The 23,118-nt window shown below is 35.0% G+C and overlaps 1 protein-coding gene across 3 annotated transcripts in view; it reads right to left on the reverse strand.

The window, feature by feature from the left end:
- Positions 1-23,118, reverse strand: part of NELL2 (neural EGFL like 2) — a 369,728-nt gene that overhangs the window by 194,353 nt on the left and 152,257 nt on the right. For all 3 annotated transcript variants that reach the window (XM_032173769.2, XM_032173772.2, XM_032173771.2), the window contains 3 exons: positions 16,702-16,793; positions 13,378-13,480; positions 5,795-5,923 (listed from right to left, as the gene is read on the reverse strand). In XM_032173769.2, coding sequence (XP_032029660.1) covers positions 5,795-5,923; positions 13,378-13,480; positions 16,702-16,793 — 324 coding nt within the window. The remainder of the gene's footprint in view (positions 1-5,794; positions 5,924-13,377; positions 13,481-16,701; positions 16,794-23,118) is intronic.

Genomic DNA, 23,118 nt, shown 5'->3' on the forward strand with positions numbered 1-23,118 from the left:
CCAACAGTGTAAAAGTGTTCCTATTTCTCCACATCCTCTCCAGCACCTGTTGTTTCCTGACTTTTTAATGATGGCCATTCTAACTGGTGTGAGATGGTATCTCACTGTGGTTTTGATTTGCATTTCTCTGATGGCCAGTGATGATAAGCATTTTTTCATGTGTTTTTTGGCTGCATAAATGTCTTCTTTTGAGAAGTGTCTGTTCGTGTCCTTCGCCCACTTTTCGATGGGATTGTTTGTTTTTTTCTTATAAATTTGTTTGAGTTCATTGTAGATTCTGGATATTAGCCCTTTGTCAGATGAGTACATTGCAAAAATTTTCTCCCATTCTGTAGGTTGCCTGTTCACTTTGATGGTAGTTTCTTTTGCTGTGCAGAAGCTCTTTAGTTTAATGAGATCCCATTTGTCAATTTTGGCTTTTGTTGCCACTGCTTTTGGTGTTTTAGACATGAAGTCCTTGCCCATGCCTATGTCCTGAATGGTATTGCCTAGGTTTTCCTGTAGAATTTTAATGGTTTTAGGTTTAACATTTACGTCTTTAATCCATCTTGAATTAATTTTTGTATAAGGTGTAAGGAAGGGATCCAGTTTCAGCTTTCTACATATGGCTAGCCAGTTTTCCCAGCACCATTTATTAAATAGGGAATCCTTTCCCCATTTCTTGTTTTTGTCGGGTTTGTCAAAGATCAGATAGTTGTAGATATGCGGCATTATTTCTGAGGGCTCTGTTCTGTTCCATTGATCTATGTGTCTGTTGTGGTACCAGTACCATGCTGTTTTGGTTACTGTAGCCTTGTAGTATAGTTTGAAGTCAGGTAGCATGATGCCTCCAGCTTTGTTCTTTTGGCTTAGGATTGACTTGGCGATGCGGGCTCTTTTTTGGTTCCATATGAACTTTAAAGTAGTTTTTTCCAATTCTGTGAAGAACGTCATTGGTAGCTTGATGGGGATGGCGTTGAATGTATAAATGACCTTGGGCAGTATGGCCATTTTCACGATATTGATTCTTCCAACCCATGAGCATGGAATGTTCTTCCATTTGTTTGTATCCTCTTTTATTTCATTGAGCAGTGGTTTGTAGTTCTCCTTGAAGAGGTCCTTCACATCCCTTGTAAGTTGGATTCCTAGGTATTTGATTCTCTTTGAAGCAATTGTGAATGGGAGTTCACTCATGATTTGGCTCTCTGTTTGTCTGTGATTGGTGTACAAGAAAACCCCATCGTCTCAGCCTAAAATTTCCTTAAGCTGATTAGCAACTTCAGCAAAGTCTCAGGATACAAAATCAATGTACAAAAATCACAAGAATATATAATTTTTTAAAGAGAAATGTGATAAGCGTGCAGTTAACAAAACACTAAAGTAGGCCAATATACTTCCAGACATTCTAGATCCCTTATAGGAAAAGCTAGACAAGCCATGCTGTTATAAAATCCTAATATTATACTATGTTTATAAATATTTGAGGTGTTGCAAAACTCACTGAAGAACAAGAAGTTATCATCTGCCTGGCTGAGATACTGGGGCAAGGAGAAAGGGTACAGAAGTTAAATGAGAAAAAGTGGGTCAGGCAGAAAAATCACTTCTTTAGCTTCAGGTCCCTTAAGCTACTTTCTTTCTCCATCCCTTTGTAGTCAAACATCTAGAAGAACTCTCTTTCCTTTCTTCAGGTTCATTTTTTTCCCTTAGACAATATTCAATGTACTCCAAACTGGCTTGCATCACCAACTTTGCACCAAAATCACTATTGCTGTCCTCAATGTCATCTGTGAGGTTCAACGCAAAAGACATCTTTCAGTCTTCATTTTTCTTGATCTCTGAGACACATCCCACTTTCTTCTTGAAATTCTCTGTTCTCTTGGCTTCTGTGACACCATCTTCTCTTCTCTTTCCTCCTACATTTCAGCCATGACTTTGCTATCACCATCACCAAATCATCTTTTCTATAAAATGCTCAAATGTTGCTCAAAACTCTCTAGACAATCCCTTACATCTCCTCAACTAACATTTAGATGCCAAAGAATTCCAAATTTTCTGTCTAACTTAAACTTCCCTTAATGCCAAATTGAAGTATATTCAACTAGTTACTCACCTTAGATGTCCCATAGGCACTCCAAACCCATCATGATTTTCTCACTCAATCTGTTCCCTAGGTGAGCAGCACCAACATCTGCCTATTCATTAGTCCAGAAACCCGGGAATCAACCTCTAAAGCTCTCTCCTCATCATCTACTATCATCAGTTAATCAAGACTGGCTGGTTTTACCTCACAAATGCTCTTAGATGCATCCACATCTCCACTTACATTTTTAAGACAAGCCCTCACTGGCTTTCGTCCATTGGTTTCCCTGCATCCAGCCTTTCTCCTGTTCATCCTACAGCTGGAGTGATATGTTTAAAACACAAGTGTGATCACGAAACTTCTCAGCTTAAAATCTTTAATTAGCTGTTCCTTGTTCTTAACATGAAACTCTAATCTTTAGTGTGACCTTCAAGATCCTGCTTCTCATCATCAGTCTCAATGGGCACCTCTCCGGTGCTCTCTGCTACTGGCCTTCCTTTGGTTCTTAAAAAGTCCTTCTTTCTACCTGAAGGCCCTTAGACATGCTGATTTACCCATGTAAGAGATTATCTTCTTTTCTACTCTTCCTTCTATGATTTCTTGACTTTTACTTACCCTTCAGATTCCAGAATAAAACTCTTCTTGTTCAAGCAAAATTTTCCCTAACCCCACCACCCAGATCACGTGCCCTATTAACCTATTTCTCCTTTAGAATAGTTGCCACATTTGCAATGAAATGTTCTTTGGTGTAATGAAATGGCCTGTTAATTATCTTTCTTGCCTGACAGAATATTAGTCATGTATATCTAATTTACTGCTTTATCCTTATCTCTAACCTTGCGCAAAGTAAGTACTCAATAAATATTTATCAAATGAGTGAATGAACTCCAATAGTTACCAGTGTTATGATAACCATGATCAGGAAAACTATAGTAAAAATCAATAGTCTCAATTACAGTCACATCATTAAACAACCCCACAGATTTAGTAAATAAAATTGTATGTTATTTGTAAACAATGGCTTGCTTATTTTTATGTATAATCACAAGTGTAATTTCTTTAAGGACCAAATATGTAACATGTAAAATTGCATTAAAAATGTTTAAAAAGGTGTTCCTTCTAAGAAGTCAAAACATCCTCAAAGTTAGCAACCATGCCATAATCAAAAGGAAAGCCATATTTGATAAGAATTATTCAAATCCTGAATAATATTGTTATTTGGAATAAATAACAAAAGATATATTAGAAGTCCTTATGTATAAAAAAATTCAAGATATCTTGAATTTGATGATATCAATATGTTCAACAAATTTTTCCATCAGTTTCTTATGTTTTGAAGATTATATATTTAAATGACAATTAGTATAAAGTTGTAAAACATCTGTCATTGTATAGTGCATTCAAGATGAAAACAGCTGCCAATCTGTGCCATAGATTTTATCTAGAACACTTCCAGATAAAAATCGAGTGACTTGGTCTTTATGATTTGGCCAATTTTCAGTAAGTTGCATTAAACAAGTAAGGTATTCTAAATCTCTGGCCCCTTTCCTTAACTTCTTTCCTGTCTCAATAAACGGCAATGCCATCCCTGTGTTGCTCAGATTCCAAATCTTGGCTCCTCTTGATCAATTCTACACCACAATAAACTAATTGCAAGTATTTTTGGCTCTACTTTCAAAACATACTATGAATATACCTCACTCCTCTTCACCTCCTATAACTTTCCTTATCCAGGCCATCAACATCTTTACCTGAACTACTGCAATAGCCTTACAACTCATCTCCAATTTCCACTGCTCCCCACCACACCCAACACAATAGTTCATCTATCACACTGGAGCCAGAACTATCCTTTTCAATACAAGGCTGAGCATATCACTCTCCTCCTTGATGCAACTCTGAAGTCCTTGCAAACTTTCCTACATTACCTGGCCCTTGCCTAATTCTCCAACAGGATTTCCTTCTTTTGTCTGCTCCACTACATTTTCCTTCATTTTGTTCCTAGAGCATTCTAGGCTCATTCCCACTTAGAGCCTTTCCACTTTTTATTCTTCTGGTTGAAGTGTTCTATCCAAGATTATTACATGGCTGTTTCCTTTCTTATCATCAAGTCTCAGGTTAACCACCACTCTCCCCTCACTCCCTGTCCCAGAGGTTGACCGCTCTGAATAAATCCCCAGCCAATTTCGAGCACATCATCCTGTTTCATTTTCTTCCTATTAATTTTTACTACCCGAAATTGTCTTCTCTAGTTCTATAATCACCCACTAATTCTGTCTTAACCCCAGAATGTAAAGCTTCTGAGCACGGGAAATTCTTAAGTCTTGTTCATCACTTACTCCACTTTACACCAAGCCTAGAAAAGTGTTCAGGACACAGTAGGTGCTCACTAAATATTTATTACATGATTGAATATACTTAGTAGCATCAAAAGCAGCTCAAATTTTTTAAAAAAGCAATAATCATGTAAGTAAAACTCAAAACAAAGTATCACATGAATTTGTATCACGTAGTTTCATGTTATACATATAAACTACCAAAGGGGCTTGTTACGTGTTAGAAATCTCAAATATTATAATGAAAATACATTAGTTTCCTAAGAAAGTTTACCTCTGTGTTATGTAAGGGTAAAAATCCATTTTTATGAAAAATATTTTAAGATGAGGAATTTTAAATAAATCTGCATATGAATGGGGAAGGGAAGCCATATTTCTTTTCTTCTGCAAAACTGGAATGATCCCTTTAGGACTGAATCAGTAGCATTTAAAGAAATATTTTGATCCAAAGGTCAATTTAAAAAATGAATATGGATTTTTAAGAAAAAGAAAAAACTATTTAAAGCTAAGGGAAATAACATAATTTGGTTTCCCGAGAGCCAACAAATCATCCTGCAGCTAAACAGAAGCTGTGTGTTTATACCTGAGGTTTTCCATCTCCACAGATCTACGACATATGCTTTTCATGTGCAGTGGGTAAGTTCAGAACTCTCCAAAACTTTCTCTGAATGCCCAAACACCTCTAAATCAATGTTCTTATTTGTAGAACTCATTAGCTAGTTACACAATTAACAGGAATGATTCAAATCCATACCTCAGGGAAATCATAAATTACCACATCTCATGGACTTCTTCAGGAAGAGTCAAAGCCAGAGCATTTGCAAATGCCAAGAGTCCACTCACTGTAAGTGGACAGTTTCCATGAGAGAATAAACTATCTTGGATATTAGTTAAGATTTTTAAAAATTAACTAGAAAATGATTTACTCCACTGGAGCTATTTACTAAATACTGCAGAGCATGAATACAACCACTTAGATTACTTATAGCAGCAAACAGAAATAGCAGTAGGCACTTTATCTTCCTGTTAAGTGATTGCCTTTGTTACACAACACTGTCTGGAAAAATCTGACTACGATTCTAACTGCAAGCCACAGTAATCGTGTCAATATGTGAGCTATCTGAATATCTAATTATGAAGAAAAGAAGGCAATTTCACAGTGGAAGAATTGTTCTAATTCAAGAAACCAGCCATATTAACTTATTAGTCTGACATATAGCAGATAGCTGAAAAACTTTAATTTGAAAGATAATTATTTTTAGCTGATTAATATGCTTCAAATTAAATTCACTGCTTTTAATGGGCCCATCAACTTGACAACCTGGGAAATTAATAAATTTTGCATGCAGTAATCCTAGAAAATTTATACAGCTGAGCTACACATCATTACAGGGATTACCTTCACAGTAGGCATTATCCTCTCGAAGAGCCCTGAAACCATCTCGGCAGCTACAAACAGCCCTGTCATTCAGATTTCTGCAGACAGAATTCTCCATGCAGTTATGCCTTTCAGAACAAAAGTCATAACCTACAGAAAAAAAAAAAGAAATTTATTAAGGTAAATGAAACCATGACAATGCGAATTTTTCCTACTTAATATTTTCTTTAATTTTGAAGCTATGACTCCCTAAATAATTTTTAATTAGTATCTTCATCAACATTTACAGAAGAATCACATGCTATGAGTACCGAAAAGTTCTTCTTTATGTTTAACTCAATTAATTTCTATTTCAAGTTAACTCCATTTCTTTTGTGGTTTTTGACTTTAAAAATGCTATCTAGTCCCTAATATTCTAATTATAACCCTCCATATATCTGAAAAAAAGAAATATTAGGGTCCAAAATGAAGATTTATAATATAGAAGATAACACAATGAGAAGGTAATCTGGCAACTGGAGGTTCAACATTATCAATACCTGTGGGTAAAACGAACCAAGCCAGATGAAATGTACCTAATGTGTATTTAAGAAATTAGACAGCTTAGCATCCAAAAAATAAAAAAAACCTGTCTAAATGTGTTAAAGATGAATATTAAATCACTTTAATCTAATTTTCTCTAGAAATCTGCAAGGCAAAGTATGCTCACTCTAAAGGGGAAGAAAATTTTTAGGAATTACAGAGATTTCACAGATCTCAGAGTCTTTATAAAAGAAAAGAAAAACGGAACATTTTATAAATAGTGACAGCAATCATGTGTAATTTCTCAAGATCTCTTTTTGTGTTCTGAATCTCTTGTTCAAAGATCATCTAAGATGCTGAAATGAAATCTTCAAAACTGGAATCTATAATTAATGGAAATTACATAATTATATGTAATTCGACCAGTTTTAAATTGTTTGATGTATGTTATCCATCTAGTTTTGCACTTTCTAATGGATTACTATTTTAGCCCATGTAAAGAAAGAAGGTGGCTGGGCGTGGTGGCTCACACCCTTAATCCCAGCACTTCGGGAGGCTGAGGCAGATGGATCACTTGAGATCAGGAGTTGGAGGCCAGCCTGGCCAACATGGTGAAACCCCGTCTGTACTAAAAATACAAAAGTTAGCTGGGCATGGTGGCAGGTGCCTGTAATCCCAGCTACTCTGGAGGCTGAGGCAGGAAAATTGCTTCAACCTGGGAGGCGGAGGTTGCAGTGAGCCAAGGTCGCGCCGCTGCACTCCAGCCTGGGCAAAAGAGTAAGATTCCATCTCAAAAAAAAAAAAAAGGACTAAAAAAGTATATTTCATATATCCTAGAATAATCTGATCTACCTATAAGCAAGAAAAGACTTTTACTTGCGAAAATCACATAGATGGAAGTACTACATTGGTTCGTCTTATCTGTAATCAAATTGGTGTTCATTCTGATTAGAATTCCAGAGTTAAAACATACTCCCTATTAATGCAACTATGATGTATAGCAAAATATTATTGGTACAACTTAATAACCCTTAAGAAGAGTAATGTTCCAAAAATGTAATAATGCCATTAAAAAAGAATAGAAAAATAATCAAATGACTCAGTGATTTCTACAAAAATAAAATAAAATCGAACATAGGTTTATTAAGTCCAGAAAAATATAGTCAATAACAGCATTTAAAATACTTGGCAACTTCGCTTCTTTTGACAAGAGTCTTCACAATCTAAATTGTCATGATTAAGGCTGTACATTTAAAAGTAAAATTCTTAAGAAGAGCAAAAGTTAAAAACGCTTTCTCCTAGGATCTTTTTATTTCCTTCTTTAAATAGCTAAATTCAGATGATATTTCTTCAAATGTATTCTACTGTCTTTTTATAATGCCTGAGGGGGAACAATTTCAGCTAAAAAGTCATCTTCACTATCTATCCCAATAGCTCAGCACAACATCAAACTAACTAAAAAGGCTTCAAAAACCACTTTATATTTATTCTATATTAAAACAAAGTTACTAAAAAATAGCCTACTCCTTAAGATATACAGAGAATTAAGAAACAAAGCTCTAACACAGTGCTAAGTTTCTGCATAATTTTTCCTGTACTGTTTCAAACAACTTTCAGAGGACTCTGAATAAGAATGGATACCATTTCTGATACACCGTTTTTTCAAAACCTTCCTTTAACTTTTCACTTGGTTGAATTTTCTCCTCTCCCATCTTGGACTCTGCCCAATATTATCTATGCCATATGTGATATGCCACCTCTATTATCATCCATTTTCAGTTCTGTTTCAGTAATGGTGAGACCTCTCATCTCAGCACTAAACATCTTGCACACATACACTATGTAGAGTTTAACTGCTGCAAGAATTTTCTCACTGTAACAGTGTGACCCAACTTTCACTGTTTTAGGTAAAAATTAGGAAGTGCCTTGCTTTTTATCAGATGGGTTTTTTTAAACACAAATACTTGAAAAATTAAAATTTCAGTCACTCGAATTCCAATTCACTATAAACAATTCAGCTATTTTGATTCATTCTTCCAACAGATAAGTTGATTGAATCTACTGGTTATTTTGCAAAATGCTAGGGTCAAAAAGCTAACAATTAATGGATGGAAAATTCAGACTTGATTTCAAGTGGGTTGCTTCTGATCTATAGGGAATAGCTTTAAACAAATCAGAGTATGGGTTGGCAACATAATCCTATTATCTTCATAGTTGCATTTCCATTCATATGTGCTTGGCTTTTGGAGTTGGCAGGCCTGAGTTTACATCTGATCTCTGCCACTTACTTGCTGTGTAAATTACTAACTGTATATTAATTAACCTTTCTAAGCCTTCAGTTTTTCTCACCTGTAAAAATTAGTATAATAACTACCTTGTAAAAATGTGAGGTTCCAATGAAATTATCTATGTAAAAGCATAATAATATATTATTTGTTAATAACTAAAGTTATTAGAGCACTACTAAGCTGAAATTAAATATGTTGAGATCCATAAAAGAAAATTCAAATATTTGTCATAGACAGATGGATGAACCAATTATCTAATACAACCTAGCCTTTCCTTGATTTCCTTCTTTAGGTTTTAACTTCAAGGATTTTATGTTCTCTAATCCCTTTGCAAGCTTTACAAAGTTACATAAAGTTCTATGTTTTTCTATGAAGTGTAGACCTTTTGGTAAAATATAAACATGCATTCCTATATCATTGGAATAGTAAGCGAGGATGGATACAAAAGATTATGTGTAAGTAAGAACAGTATATATGTAATACATAATTATCAAGAGAAAGAGAATACAATAATTTTGTGGGGAATATTTATAGGTTTTGCCTAAAGGCATCTATTTCTTGTTTTTGTGGAAAAAAAGAATAACCTAGTTATACTATGGAAGAATCACTCACCCCTACTTTCAGCCCATATGCTTATAAGAAAATGGACTCTACTCCTCCACAGGACACAGTCACACCAGTCAATGCATTCCACTGGCCTGGACACAATAATTTCTTCAGGTCAGGGCATATTATCTACTTCAAGCTAATGAAGACCACTGAAACTCAATTCTGGGGTTTTTATTCAGTGTATGAGAATGCTGCGCTTTTTCTTCCACCTACTTGAATGGCATAATGATATGAGCGTAAGAATGTAGGGGTACAGCTGAGAATACATCGAGCCTCAAAATAAAGCTACCTCACAGGAGATAAACTGAGAGATGCATCAAGACAAAGGCACGAGATTTGAGAGCAGAATCAAGCTACACCTGAAGCCAATTTACTCTCTGCTTATTGGGCCTACGTATTCCATTTTTTGCCATGAAACTTGAATTGGGTGTTCTATCACTTGTACATGAAAGAATATTAACTTAATTTAGGTGTTGTTTGCAAGATAATGGATTATCCTAGTGTTTCCCAAAGTGTATCTCATGTACATGGATGAACATAAAAAAATACTAATACCAATGGATTTCTTTTATTGTGTATAAGAAATACAGAAATCTAGCAAATAATCCTATTATTTCATGGCTACCACCGCTTAGGAATAAAACTAAATCTTTTAAAAGTGAGTCAACTATAGTAGGTATTTTAAAATTAACTATATAATGGTATTAGCAATATATACATAGCACATGGCCAGAATCATGAAGGTGATATTTGAATAATATGGGAAACTATGGGTTATCCAGAAGTTTCCCAGGGAAAGGAGAACTGACACTAACTCAGCCTTCTGCATGTGGATGCCCCTATTGCTTATAATTATGAGTTGAGATGAAGTAAATAATAAATTAAGGAGGGCCATCTAGTGAATAAGGCTTAATGATCTTGCGGGCAGACAAAGTGGTTGCCAAGGAGGAGGAGAAGAACCAGAAGGACTGTGGATATAAAGGTTATCCACATTATTTCTTTATCTTTCTAAATCAGAATCCTCACTGAATCGCTGAGTGTCTGTCATGTGGTAATCTGTTATAAGCTTCCTTGAAAGGGCTCTCTAATTTGGAAAAAGCAGAAAAGTTTTCTGCTACATTTCTTCTGATCTGCTACTACAGAAGATGGCTAGCTACAGGGTACCTAGGACACAGTCTTGGGTGAATTTGATTTAGCGCCTACCGACTTGGAGCCTGACTTCGGTGTGTAGCTTAGTTTCCAACCACTGGCTGAGCCTCTAGTGAAGAAGTCAACACTTCATCTCATGCTCTGCTCTCAGGGAATATTTACTAACTGTTGTCCAACAACTTACTCTTTCAGATGTGAACACACCATCTTTAGCACTATACAAATAGGCCTGGAAACAGGAGGCCAATTTTATCACAAATGAATTTGTCACAACATATCTTTAGGAGTTGACTAAAAATTTAAGCCTTGAAAACTTGACTTCTTTTAGTTTGAAAGTTAGAAACTGCCAGGAGAACACATGTTTATTTTATATATTTGAATCGGAAATTAATGCAATCTTTATTAAAAATAGTGCTAAATATTTCAAGAAGAGCCAATCTGTCCAATTTCAGTTTGAGGATTATCTAAGCCAGTGGTTCACAATCCTAGCTGTGAAAAATAATTTATCAGGGAATTTTTAAAAATAGTATTGTCAAGGCCCCACTCCTATCAGTTATATCAGAATCTCAGGCGGAGGAAGTATTAGTCATGGTATAATCTATCATTGTATTTTTAAGTATGCTATGTAAATACATTATTTTTTAATTGTAAATAATTCAAATATAACACAATTTTACTAGCATTTTCCTTTTATTAACTTGCTTTTCATAATATATTAGGACTCTTTTAAAAAGAAATGGATGTAGTTAAGGTTTCTCTTGATATCTTAGAGGCCCTATTTCAGCTTTTTACCCAAATCTTATCCTACCCAACCTTGACTAACTTCTACACTATTCATCTCTGTAATTTCTGTATAGCCCTTGGACACCTGTAGTGTCCATTAAAGACAGCCATTAAAAGTGGCCACAACTTTGCAGCACTCTTATCTATGGTGAGGTCTATTTCCCCTTCTCTTGAATGTGGGCTGCCTGTGAGTGCTTTGCCCAATTGCGTACGATAGAAGTGATGTGGTGCCAGTTCCAGACCTAGTCTTTGAAGGCCTAAGCCACCATTTAAGAAGTCTGATGATTACCCTGCTGGAGAGACCATAGGAAGAAGTCCTTAGATTATGTAGAGAAGGAGGGAGTGCCAGCTGGCTCAGCCTTCTAACCAACCCCACCAAGGTGACCAACATGTAGTGAGGCCATCTTGAACCTGTCAGCCAAGCCCGGCTTCCAGCCCTACAGCATTGAATGACCCCAGTTAACACCACGTGGAGCACAAGAATCACCTAGCCAAGCCCTGTCTGAATTCCTGACCCACAATACTATTGCTTTAATCCACTGAGATTTGGAGCAGCAATAGATATTTTTTTGCACCAATAGAGAACTACTAAAAGTATGGCGCTGCTTGCCATCAGCATTAGCACCACCTAGGAGCTTTTTTGTAGAAATTCAGATTCTTAGGCCTGACCCCAGACCTACTGAATCAGAATCTGCATTTTAATAAGATGCCTAAGTTAGTCATATGTATATTTAAGTTTAAGAAACACCGATATGGCCTGCCTGTGTTTAGATGCCAAAGACACTCTAGTCAAGTTGCAAACTGGAGGACTAAATCCAAAGAACGTTCTTGATTCATATCAAATTGCACATGTGCTTTGTGTAAGGCACTGACTTAGGCACTGTGAGAGTGAAAACTCTTATGGTCCTTATTCTATGTCTATGTGATCATAGTTCTTTTTAGAAGTGTTCTTTATTACTGCAGAGTTACCCTGAAAGCTCCTTGAAGGGCAGACCATGTCTTAAACCATTTTGTAATTCCTAAAGAGCCTCACATAAAATGAGATTTAAAAACTCTCTATTGAGTGGATGGAAAAGTAACTTAAAAACTAAAAACAAAACCAAACTGCACCACCCTGCTAAAAATGGGAGTGGGAGATCTAGGATCTATCAGATCCTATGCCCACTTTTAATAGAGCAAGTTAAAAGAAAACAAAATAGTATATGTTTCATAATGTTTCTTTGTCTTACTTTTTCTATTTAAGCTTTGTTTTGCATCAATATAAAGGTCATTATTCAAACAAGTACTAGTAGCTTATTTGGGGCAGTTTATTATACAGCACCAATTACATCAGTTATAAGTACCAACTACATACCAGGTATCATACTAAGTATTAAGGATACAGAGATGAACATAAAGACTCAGCCCTGCCCACAAGGTGCACTGTCTAATGTAGAAGGTGGATTCACAAGCACATTATTCCAATATAATACAGGAAGGCACATATAATTTCATGATTGGCAAGGATCTTACAGAGTTCCATATAATCAATGCTTTAATTTAATACATGAATCTATAATAAGATACCTAGTTTAAAAACCTTTAGTGATGGAAATTCACTGCCTCCTGGGGTGGCCTGTTGCATTTTCGAATAGCACAAATTTTAGTGTTTTCTTATCTTCAACTAATAATCGAAGTCCCTTCTAATTACTAGTTCTAGTTGTATCATATCAGAGGCAACACAGAACAAACAATGTACGTCTGATGGCCTCTCCATTCTCAGTAGTCCAGAAACCTATGGGTGAGAATTGAGAGTAGAATCAAGAAGAAAGGGATTTGAAGTAGTCATAATGGAAAATATTCTAGGTAAGTTATAAAAAGAAGCTGAGGAGAAATGAAAAACAAACAAAACTCACTTGCCAAGAAATAGTAGCTGCCAATAAAATAACTAACTCAATATTGTTGTGTAACTTTCTTTAGCAAAGCTCTGCTGACTCCAAACCAGCACATAGAGAGACATTTAGAGATCCAGAGCTTGAGACAGGTTCAAGACAACTTGCAGAAATGCATGGGAGCAGTTCGGTTTTAATTCAGTTCAGTAAATATTTCATGACTACCTACCGTGCTACTCTCTGCCAAATTAGGAGAGCATATAGGGAAATACTATTAGTCTATGGAAATAATTTGCTTATGAGAATTTCTACTTCATGTCAGTTGTACTAGCCTACTATAATAACTCTTGCACATAAATCTTACTTTTCAAAAAAGTCTTACCTTTACAAACTTTGCAACAGCTGTGAGACAAGGTAATCTGATGAGACTCTGGACAATCCAAAGCTGGACAGCCTGAACTCTCAACAAGTTTCATGGTCTGGTCCTGTTTGACAACAGAAAACAAGTGCTTCAAATTTTATCATTAGGACTTGTTAAGAAGTTCCCAGATCCAGCATCTGAGAAGGATCTTTTAAGATCCAGAAATTTTTGTCCTGAGGACCTCTGCACAGGTCATGGGCTCACTCTCAAAATGACATCAAATCCCAATTGGAAAGTCTTTAGAATAAGCAAGTCTTTAGAATAGGAATCAGCCACACTGATTCCACCACACTGCAGCCATGTCTATAATTTGCCAAGCATCTGGGTAATCCTGGAAAATTTTGCTAGTTTTACAACACATTTGCAAGCCCAGATGACAATTGTGGCAAAGATACAGTTTGAATTACATCAACAGCTTTTGGAAAAAAACAGTAAATTAAAATTGAGCTTTCGAAACATTTCAGTTTTCTTATGAAGTTTTATTATAAGGAGATTCTCACAGATGATTCTGGTAAGAAATATTGGATGTCTTCCACAAAACTACAAGGAACATGAGGGCAGGATTCATGTCTCTTGTAAATTAATGTCTAGCACATTTTCAGGCACATAATTGGCACTTAAAAAATTTCTTGAATAAATGAATAAATCAATGTAAAATCATTGTAGTTCTTGCAGCCAAAAAGATTGAACACTTCCCAAGGAGAAACCAAAATACAAAATACACTTCTGATAATTGAAGTATTCTTGCCTTAGGAGCAAACATTTGTTTTCTATACTGTTGGTCTCCAATCTCCTAAAAACAAGGATCATTAACTATGTTATATTATGCTAACCAATACATAAGTAATTAAATAACTCTTGGAACTTGCAAGCTTCCATTTTAACTACTGCTCAATAGCTTAGACTTGTAGATATAATTTCTGCAAGGAATGCTTTCATAGAAGAAGTGCACATTTCAATATCTGCCTTTTCCTGGCTCACTTATGTAAAGGACCTTCTCCAAATCATAAGCTCTTGTCAAGAAGCTTGGCAGGAGGTATGTATACAGTGGAGTCAAATGCTAGTCTTCTTTTGGTTTAGTAGTAATATCAGTTCTGGAAATCTGATTTTCTAAACCACAGTGTTTTTCTGTGTTACTATGAAAGTCACAGACCCCTAGGACTGCTAATATTTTCAAAGCCACAAAACTGACAATAAAAGAACAAACAGGGACTAGAACTGACAGCCCAGAAAATGGATGTGTGAGAGAGCTGTCAATTCTGCAACATAGTAAATATAGGAGCTAAGGGCCTTGAAGGGAAAAGAAACTGTGGAAGTCCTTAAAGTGAAGAATTTAGTACAAAAGCTTATGATGATCTGATAGAGCTGTGCTGTACAATCAGTAGTCACTAGCTACATGTGGCTCTTTTACACTGTAATTGCAAAGTATGCATGAGAGTTTGAAGACTTGGTGTAACAAAAGAATGTGCAATATTTTGTTAATAAATTTAATATTGATTACATATTGAAATGATGATATTTTGGATATATGGGGGAAAATAGAAAAAAACCAGTCCAACAAAAATTATGTTTGTGGCTTGCATCATATTTCTATTGGATGGTGCAGCATTAGAAGGTAGAAAATGGTGCCTTTTGTTTGAGCAAATAAAAGGTAACATTCACTCATTTATCTAAAATTTATGAGCACCTGCTGTGTTGCCTCTATACAGACTTCTAACTGAACCTATTTAAAATCAAATAATCTTATATAATAGCAAATTTAAAATCCAATAGGCAATTATACCAGTACATTTCTAAACCACAATTATCAGTATTATGAGACACATTCTGGTAAAATGAATAGGATACACACACACACAGACACACACACACACAGAGAGAGAGAGAGAGAGAAAGAGAAGTAGAGAAACTTTAAATGCTCTCAAGATTTTTAAATTTAGAGCTAAAATTTTAATGTTAGAGATTACTATTAGAAGCCAGCTGGCAGAAGTTTTCTTCCCTCCTTGAAGTAACTTCTTTGAGTCTCTTTTCTCATTTTGGAGTTACTAGATCTCACTCTGTCTTCCAATTCTTTTATCTATTGTGGGACTTACTCCACTTAAAATGGCATTGGTGTAGGGATGCTGATAAAGGAAAATCCATCATCTTGAAATACAGGTTGAGGAATTCATGTTAATGTTCCTGTGCCTCTATTCTCTAAGATGAGAACCTACATCATTGGAAAGCTGATTTAAAACTAAAAGAAGCAGAGAGGATACTTTATAATGGGCATGAAGAAATCAGAGCTTTCATGTTCTAGAAATCAAATCCGTCAAAGACTTGCCTCTTTGCATCTCCTCCTTGCTTATCTCAAAGGATTTCCAAATTAAGATGCATAAACTGGATAGCTTCTTTCAGATTCAATTTGTCTTGGCAAAATTCTTAGGATTTTCCTTTCCCTCACTCTTAGCAATCATAGTTTATTGGTGGTGCCAGCAGCATAAATCACTATCTTAATTTTCTACATAATTTATACATGCTAAATCATTTCCCAAACCATGTATAGGAGGTATTTAAAGAGGAAAATTAACTATCAATTAAAAATGAAACCCTAAAGCAGAAATTTTATATATAGACAGTTTCCTTCATATAGAATAAGGATTTTAATGTAACATTAGGGTCAAGAAATATAACATTATAATTTACAAAAGACAAACATGAAAAGTGTTGTGAAACATATTTAGTTTTTCAATTAGTAGGTCAAGGGGCAAAAATTCAAATGAATCACATTTGCTTCAGAAACCTTGGCAAGTAAATTTGTAAGGAATTTCCCTTTAACTAATTTAAAACACTCCTTCCAAAGGGAGTCAGATAAATATCAGTCTCAACTCCATCCAACAATTAATTTTAGTTAGGTAGTTTTTTGTTTTCTTTTTAATTGAACTGAGCAATACTTTTCACACGGTACAAAATCATGAGTGACAAAAAGCTAAGTCTAACTTCACCGACATTTTCCTCCCAAGAGCAAATAAGGAGCTTATTTGAATTTGGAAAACATAGGACAAATTCACAAAGCTTTAATTTGACAAAATCGCATTTTCATTTCTTGGAAAAATTGTTTAACAACTGCTAATTTACATGCTTAAAAAATGAGAATTTCTTTACATTCAAACTATAATTAATATTGTGAATTTTCTCTTTGCATTCGAATTTCAAAAATGTATTTCAAGGTTGAGCTAGTAAAGAAACTTTCATTGTGTTTATAAATAGAAACAATTTTGAAAGACCCATGAATAGTCTTCTTACCTTGCACTCATAGAGAACACACACACCAGAAGAGGAATAGACTGTATTTCTTTCTCCTTCAAAGTAGGTTCGTCCTTGAAATTGGCATATTGCTTTGGAGTAAAAAATACATATATATTTATTTTATTGGGAAATATAGCTTAGAAGGGATCAGATCATCTTGTAACAGCATTCCACGTGTTTTACACCTTTTTTCAACATGTTTGACTAACCAGAAACCTCAATTCAATCTACTGCAAGGCACATGTAAACTTAAATTAGTGTCATGCAAATTAAGTTGAGAGAGTACAATAAGACATAAAAAAGATAAAGGGCAATGACATGTCTGCATTAGACTCTGAAAAAGTGGTGTCAAAAAGCAGATTTACAGCCAATTACTTGCCTGATAGATGATGTCCCACTTAGGGCATATTAAGTAGGCACTTAGGGCGGCAATAAATCAGGGGTAATATGAGACTCAGGGAACAATATGAGAAAAGTTTTTGTTTTATATACCATTACAGAATTTTAAAATAGAACATTATAATAGAAAGAAGGTATATTCGTTTCAGCACATCCATGTAAGTTTTAAGTTTTATGGTTTAGTGTTACTTTATTTATAAGTATGTATGGGTTAGGGCACCCCATCTAGGACGCTGAGAGGTCTTAATCTGAACCTGCCTTGCTTCCATCACAATTAAGTGAAATTTTTAAATGTAACCTTAGATTCCATGGGAAAAATATGTTTTTAATCCATAAAAATGCATAGAGTATCAAATAATCTTTTTCTAAAACTTGCAAAATATTTACAATTCACACAAACATTTAGCCAACAAAAATCATTTCCTTGTTTTGAAGTATTTGACACTACCTATATTGACTCATAACCTACGGTGAAACAGATTTACCCTAAAGCTAATGATGCCTAATTTTCAGCGTCCTTCTCTGGCTTAGGCTCCTTGTAAGATGCTGAACTAAGTTCTCCTTTCATAATTTTGTATTGTTTATCTTTGAAAGGGCACCCAATATTGTAGATGCTTCAGATCCCCATAACATCTAGATCTACCCCAAGATAATTATTTCAAAGACCAGTGGAAGTGATCAACCGATACAGACTCCAGCAATTTGTTCCCCACATTTACTAAATCCAATTTTTGTTTTAACTATACAAATTCTATAAAGTGAATGGGTATATTTTCTTTTAATTCCACTGTGTGAATAATGAGAAATTGTTTCACTCTTTGGAATTTATATATCCCTATTACCTTTAAAAGTATCAACTTGCCAATAATAAAGAAGAAGGAAATTAGACATATTTTTATTTTTTAATTTTATTATTTATTTTTTTCTTTTAGAGACAGGGTCTTGCTGTGTTGCCCACGATGGTCTCAAACTCCTGTCCTTAAGTGGTCTTTCTGCCTAAGCCTCCCAAAGTGCTGGGGTTACAGGCATGAGCCACCATGCCTGGTCTATTCTCTTAATAATATCAATATATTGTTGTACAAATATTCATACCCAAAGTATAACCTGACTCTCACTTTCCTTGAAAAACTATTTTAAAGTTGCACATTTAAATAATAGAAACCATGCACGTTTTTAAAAATGTCATCTTTCAACTGATCTCCTTACACAGCATTTATTAACAAATTTGACTACATAATGCATATCTCCTAGCCAATTGATTCTGAACTTTTTAGAGCTTGCTAGCAAAGAATAAAATTTACTTGCACTAATCATATGACTTAAAGTCTGGCTAAAATATGCTCACTCGTGAATATTCAAAATGAAACTATGGATTTGTCGGTTGCATACTATCTATCATATTATGAATTAAAATGGTATGTGCATTTACTTAATAAACATGATTGATTGCAAAATATATCTCTCTGACATCTAATTTTTAGGATTTTTTTGTTTTTATGAAACTCAGTAACCTCAACGTACCAAGACCTAGCATATTGCATGTTTAATTATACTTAATAAGTACTATATTTTATAAGATAATGAGAATAAACAAAACCTTTCTTACATCTATTCAGTACCTGCCATTCAAAGGTTTCCAAGCCTATTATATTATATAACTTGATAACTGTAGCCTATTCAAGTCCAAGCGTATGCGGAAGAAAAACAATGGTGCTCTAAATCTTACACAGAGGGGAAAGGAAACATTGTAAAAAAAACACAAGGGTAAATTCTCCTTATTCAAAGTCTTTTGATAATTTAATATTCATGTAGAGCAGATGGGCCTTCTGTTCGAAACTCTTAATTCAAAAGACTCAAATAGGCAACTTGTGGGACAATAGGGCACCAAATGGAGCTTGGCAGGGAGGGAAAAAGCACAAAAATGAATGAGGTCACAATTGCTTAATTCTCTTTCAAGCAATGAGCACAAGCAGGATGAAGTTGGCTTAGAGAGAACCCAAAGTGAGTGATTTTTATCTCATTTCTTTTTTGATCAGTTGCTGTAATTCTCCGTAAGTCTAACGTTGACATGGAATATTCAGTAATACTAGTAGGATATTTCTTCCCTAGACTCTTTAGAGGAGAAATGTGAAGAAATTCAAAAAAGATATAGTGATTCCTAAAAACACTGCAAGGAATCATAAAAATGCCATTAGAATGGCTCTAGGAGTTTTCTAAGAGAAGACTGAGAGAGCAACAGTCATGTTAACCTATTCATACATTTAACAAATATGTACTGAGCTCTATTACATGTTAGATACTCTCCTAGGTACTGGAATTCAAAGACGAATTTAATGTGCTTCATGCCTCAATATTTAGTAGGGCAGACAGACTCATACACAACTAACTCTAAGAGAAGTCAAACTGAAATTCTATGATTAAATAATCCATAAGTTATATGGAAACTCAGGAGACCTAACGAACTTCTAAGAAGGGACGGACAGCTGGATTAAGATTAAGAAAATAAACAAGGGCTGGTTAAGGATCCAGACTGTGGTAAAAGCAAGGGATCATCATTACCCTAGGGCTAAGGAACAAGAGAAGAAAATGGTTTTACTAGAGTCCAGTGTAAGCCAGAATTAGGGAGGAGAGGTTGCCTTGTAAAAGCTATAATCATGACAGCACAGCTACTGCTAGAGACATAGCTTGGTGCTGGAAAGAAACATGGCCAACCTTCTCTCCTCCTCCTGCCTTCCAATTTCCTGCTAGTGTCCCCATTGGTGAACGCTACTTGAAACTAGCTGGCAAAGAGACCAGACTGATGCAGGCTGCAGAAGTCAGGCTCCTGGGGGATGGAGGACAAAGAATAGAAACGGGAGTGTGGGGTGCCCAGGAACAATAACAAGAACAAATGTCTACTACGTTAATTCACTATAAGCCATTAAGAGGTCTAGTTTACCAGGATAGCTTGCTCAGAAGGGCATGAGAGAAAACACAGAAAGAAAAGATTTGAAAGAGAAAACAGATATTTTTAAAATGTTGTCCCTCCTTGAGATTATCAAAATGAGGTTTATAGGCAGCCAGAGGGTAAAATGAGGGAACTAAGCTCTGGGAAAATCAAGTGTGTAAACAGAGGAGGGAAAGCAGATTGGGCCTATGCCCTAATTTTAACCAAGGTGAACCTGTGCAGGTATCAGGTGCAAATTCTGAGAGATAACAATAATTGCTGCTACCACAATGGCTACAGGACTGTCCCTGGAATTCTCTAACTGAAAAGTATCTGCCTTCTAACCTCTCCCCAGTAGAGTATAAAGTAAGAAAATTCACTTCCTCAATAAAATAATAAAGGAATAATCATTTTTACTATATTTATTGCTCCTTTTAACCATGTTAATTGCATGCACATGTTTATAGCCAGAGGCTTCATTTCTTCCCTAGTTTTGTTGTGTGGCTTGTGTATATGTGAGTGAGTGTGTATACCACATTAAGTTCTTTATGATGTAACTTCGGATTTCTACACCTCCAATCACTTACTAGCTTAAAGCAGAACTGTTTCAATTAGGCCATATTTTCAAAAGTCTATGCTGAGTGATCGATTGAATATATTATGTGTATATACGTTAAGATATAAAACTTCTAGGGAGATGCACTTAATTTATTCATACAGGCTTATCACTTTGTAGACTAAGAAGCTATACCATTTTGAAATCATATTAACCCATAGAACCGCAGCTACTCGTTAGTTATTAATATTAAACAATGTGAAATGCATATTTACTCTGACTCTAGTAGGTGCTGCTGTTGGCATAACTCCAGGGAGTGCATTCACATCATGGTCTATGTGATTTAGGTCACTCAGAGCTTTCCTGCACACAGTCTACTCAGTCATAAGCAGAGACATTAACAACTTGGAGAAATTCAATAGGACAATATAACACTTGATGTATACGTTCTATCAAGGCTATCTTAAATATTACAAATTGGATAGTCACTAGCATCATAATTATGAGAGAATCCAAAAAAGCAATTAATAAAAATTATTTTCACTTCATTTTCCCCCATTTTAAGAACATAAAACAATTAACAGCAAATAGGAGTCAAGAGATGCTACAGACAAATTTAGAAGTCATCAGTTGTTAAAAAGTGAAAGGTAATTTATAACACAGACTGAGAAATGGATAAGTGAAAGAAGCCAGTAAAACTTTGAAAATTCTAAGTTACACATTAAAATCTTGATTTACTGGTCATTAATGCAGAGATGGCAACTGCAGTTTCCTCTAATGAGATTTAAATGAACTTCAGCAAACCCTTGTAGAAAGAATTACCTAAACCTATCTAAAAACATTTCAGAATATATAAGCAAAAGGGCATCATATTCTACTTTTAAACATTTCCTCAGTACATATCTAGCTTTTTCCTCTTATTACTTGATTTAAAATACATGCATCTACTTTAAACTTCCCAATTGGTATCAATACCTTTAAAAATGATTCCTTACAAAATTAAAAGTTATAAACACCAAAAAGAAAGCCAGTGTAATTCACTTAAGTGAGTCATGGGACTTACAGTTTCTTTAAAATTCTTTTTCAAAACACCAAATATCAGTGTTCTTTGGATTGATTGTCTGTTAAGGACAGAGTTTTATATAGTAATAGCTTTCCAGTGGTATTCTTTGAAATTTTGATTCCCTTTGGGAGACTTCTCAAAAATGTATAATAGCAGTTACTTCATTCTGAGACAATATTTTGTTAGTGATATACAAATCAAAGTTGTTGGATGAGAAAAAAACTCTAACTATAATTATGTATATTTGTATTCTTATTATACATTCTTTAAAAGAATGTACAATAAACGCATTCATGAGGCAGGCTAAGATTCTGCAAAGTCAAACAAAAAAATTTAAAAGTGTTTTAATATTCATAAAAAGCTCCAATCAGCTATGCTGCATTTATCCAGCCCACAATCTTTTTTTGTAATCCGGACTCACTTGGAGTCAATTCTTAACAATATGGTCATAATAAAAGTCTTGAGCACTAACTGACACAAATTAATCTCTCTCTCTTCTCTACAATGCTTAAATCTCTATTATAGCACTGAACACATTTTCCTTTTCTCTAGTGAGTTGTACACTTTTTCATCATTTTTATCTCAGGACAGAGAGTGTCTTACTTGTCTTTGGATTTTATTCAGCACCCAGCATGGACCCTGCATAATATACTCTCAAGGTTTGTTAAATTTTTTGGTAAATTCTCTTCCAGCTTCCTGTTTGATAAAGAAATCTAAAAGTAAGTGAACTGAACCTCTCTAAACCTCCTTTTTCCCTTTACATTTGGTCTCACCTGTGGAGTTTGCATCTTATAAAAAAGATTCTATAGCCTGTGTCTTACAGAAGGAGTCTGCCCTTTCTGTAAAATGACAGCTTACTTTCAACTCGAGCACATCTGAAACATCTGAAATGGGAGCAGTAAGAAAGTAGCTGGTTACATAGCAGTAACTTACTAACATGAATAATGCAAATTAGCATGCTCAAAGAAAGTCTGCTCGGACAATGTAATGACAAAACTTTCTTCTTTCCCTATATAAAACCAGTTTTTGTGAGTCAATGCTATTTAAAATGATCAGAAGTTCAGAGTGCTTAAATAATTCACAAATTCATGAATTAGACATGATCCTGCCCCTTAGCTAAATCTCATTAATTGTTTGGGAATTTAGTTGTTTGCCAAACTAATATTAGAGTTTAAGAAATGAGATCTTGATAGTAGTTATGCAACCTCCCTTTTCTGTTTTATATACATCATGTCCTTGGGCTTCTAAAGGACCAAAGAGTGCTTCCCATAGGGGGCCTTAATTTAGGTCAGTAGCTTATTCTTCCAAAAAGAGAACAGGCCCTGAAATACTATAAATTTAGCAGTAGTGAGAGGTTAGGAGGCAAAGGAGGATAAAAGTACCTCCCAGAATAGAACAAGAGCAAAAATTCAAGCACCCTATCCAGATCAGCCTTTAAGTTAGAGAATGTATATGCTGAGAAAACAAAAA

Source organism: Hylobates moloch, unplaced genomic scaffold (assembly GCF_009828535.3).
Source record: "Hylobates moloch isolate HMO894 unplaced genomic scaffold, HMol_V3 SCAFFOLD_13, whole genome shotgun sequence".
NCBI lineage: Eukaryota > Metazoa > Chordata > Mammalia > Primates > Hylobatidae > Hylobates > Hylobates moloch.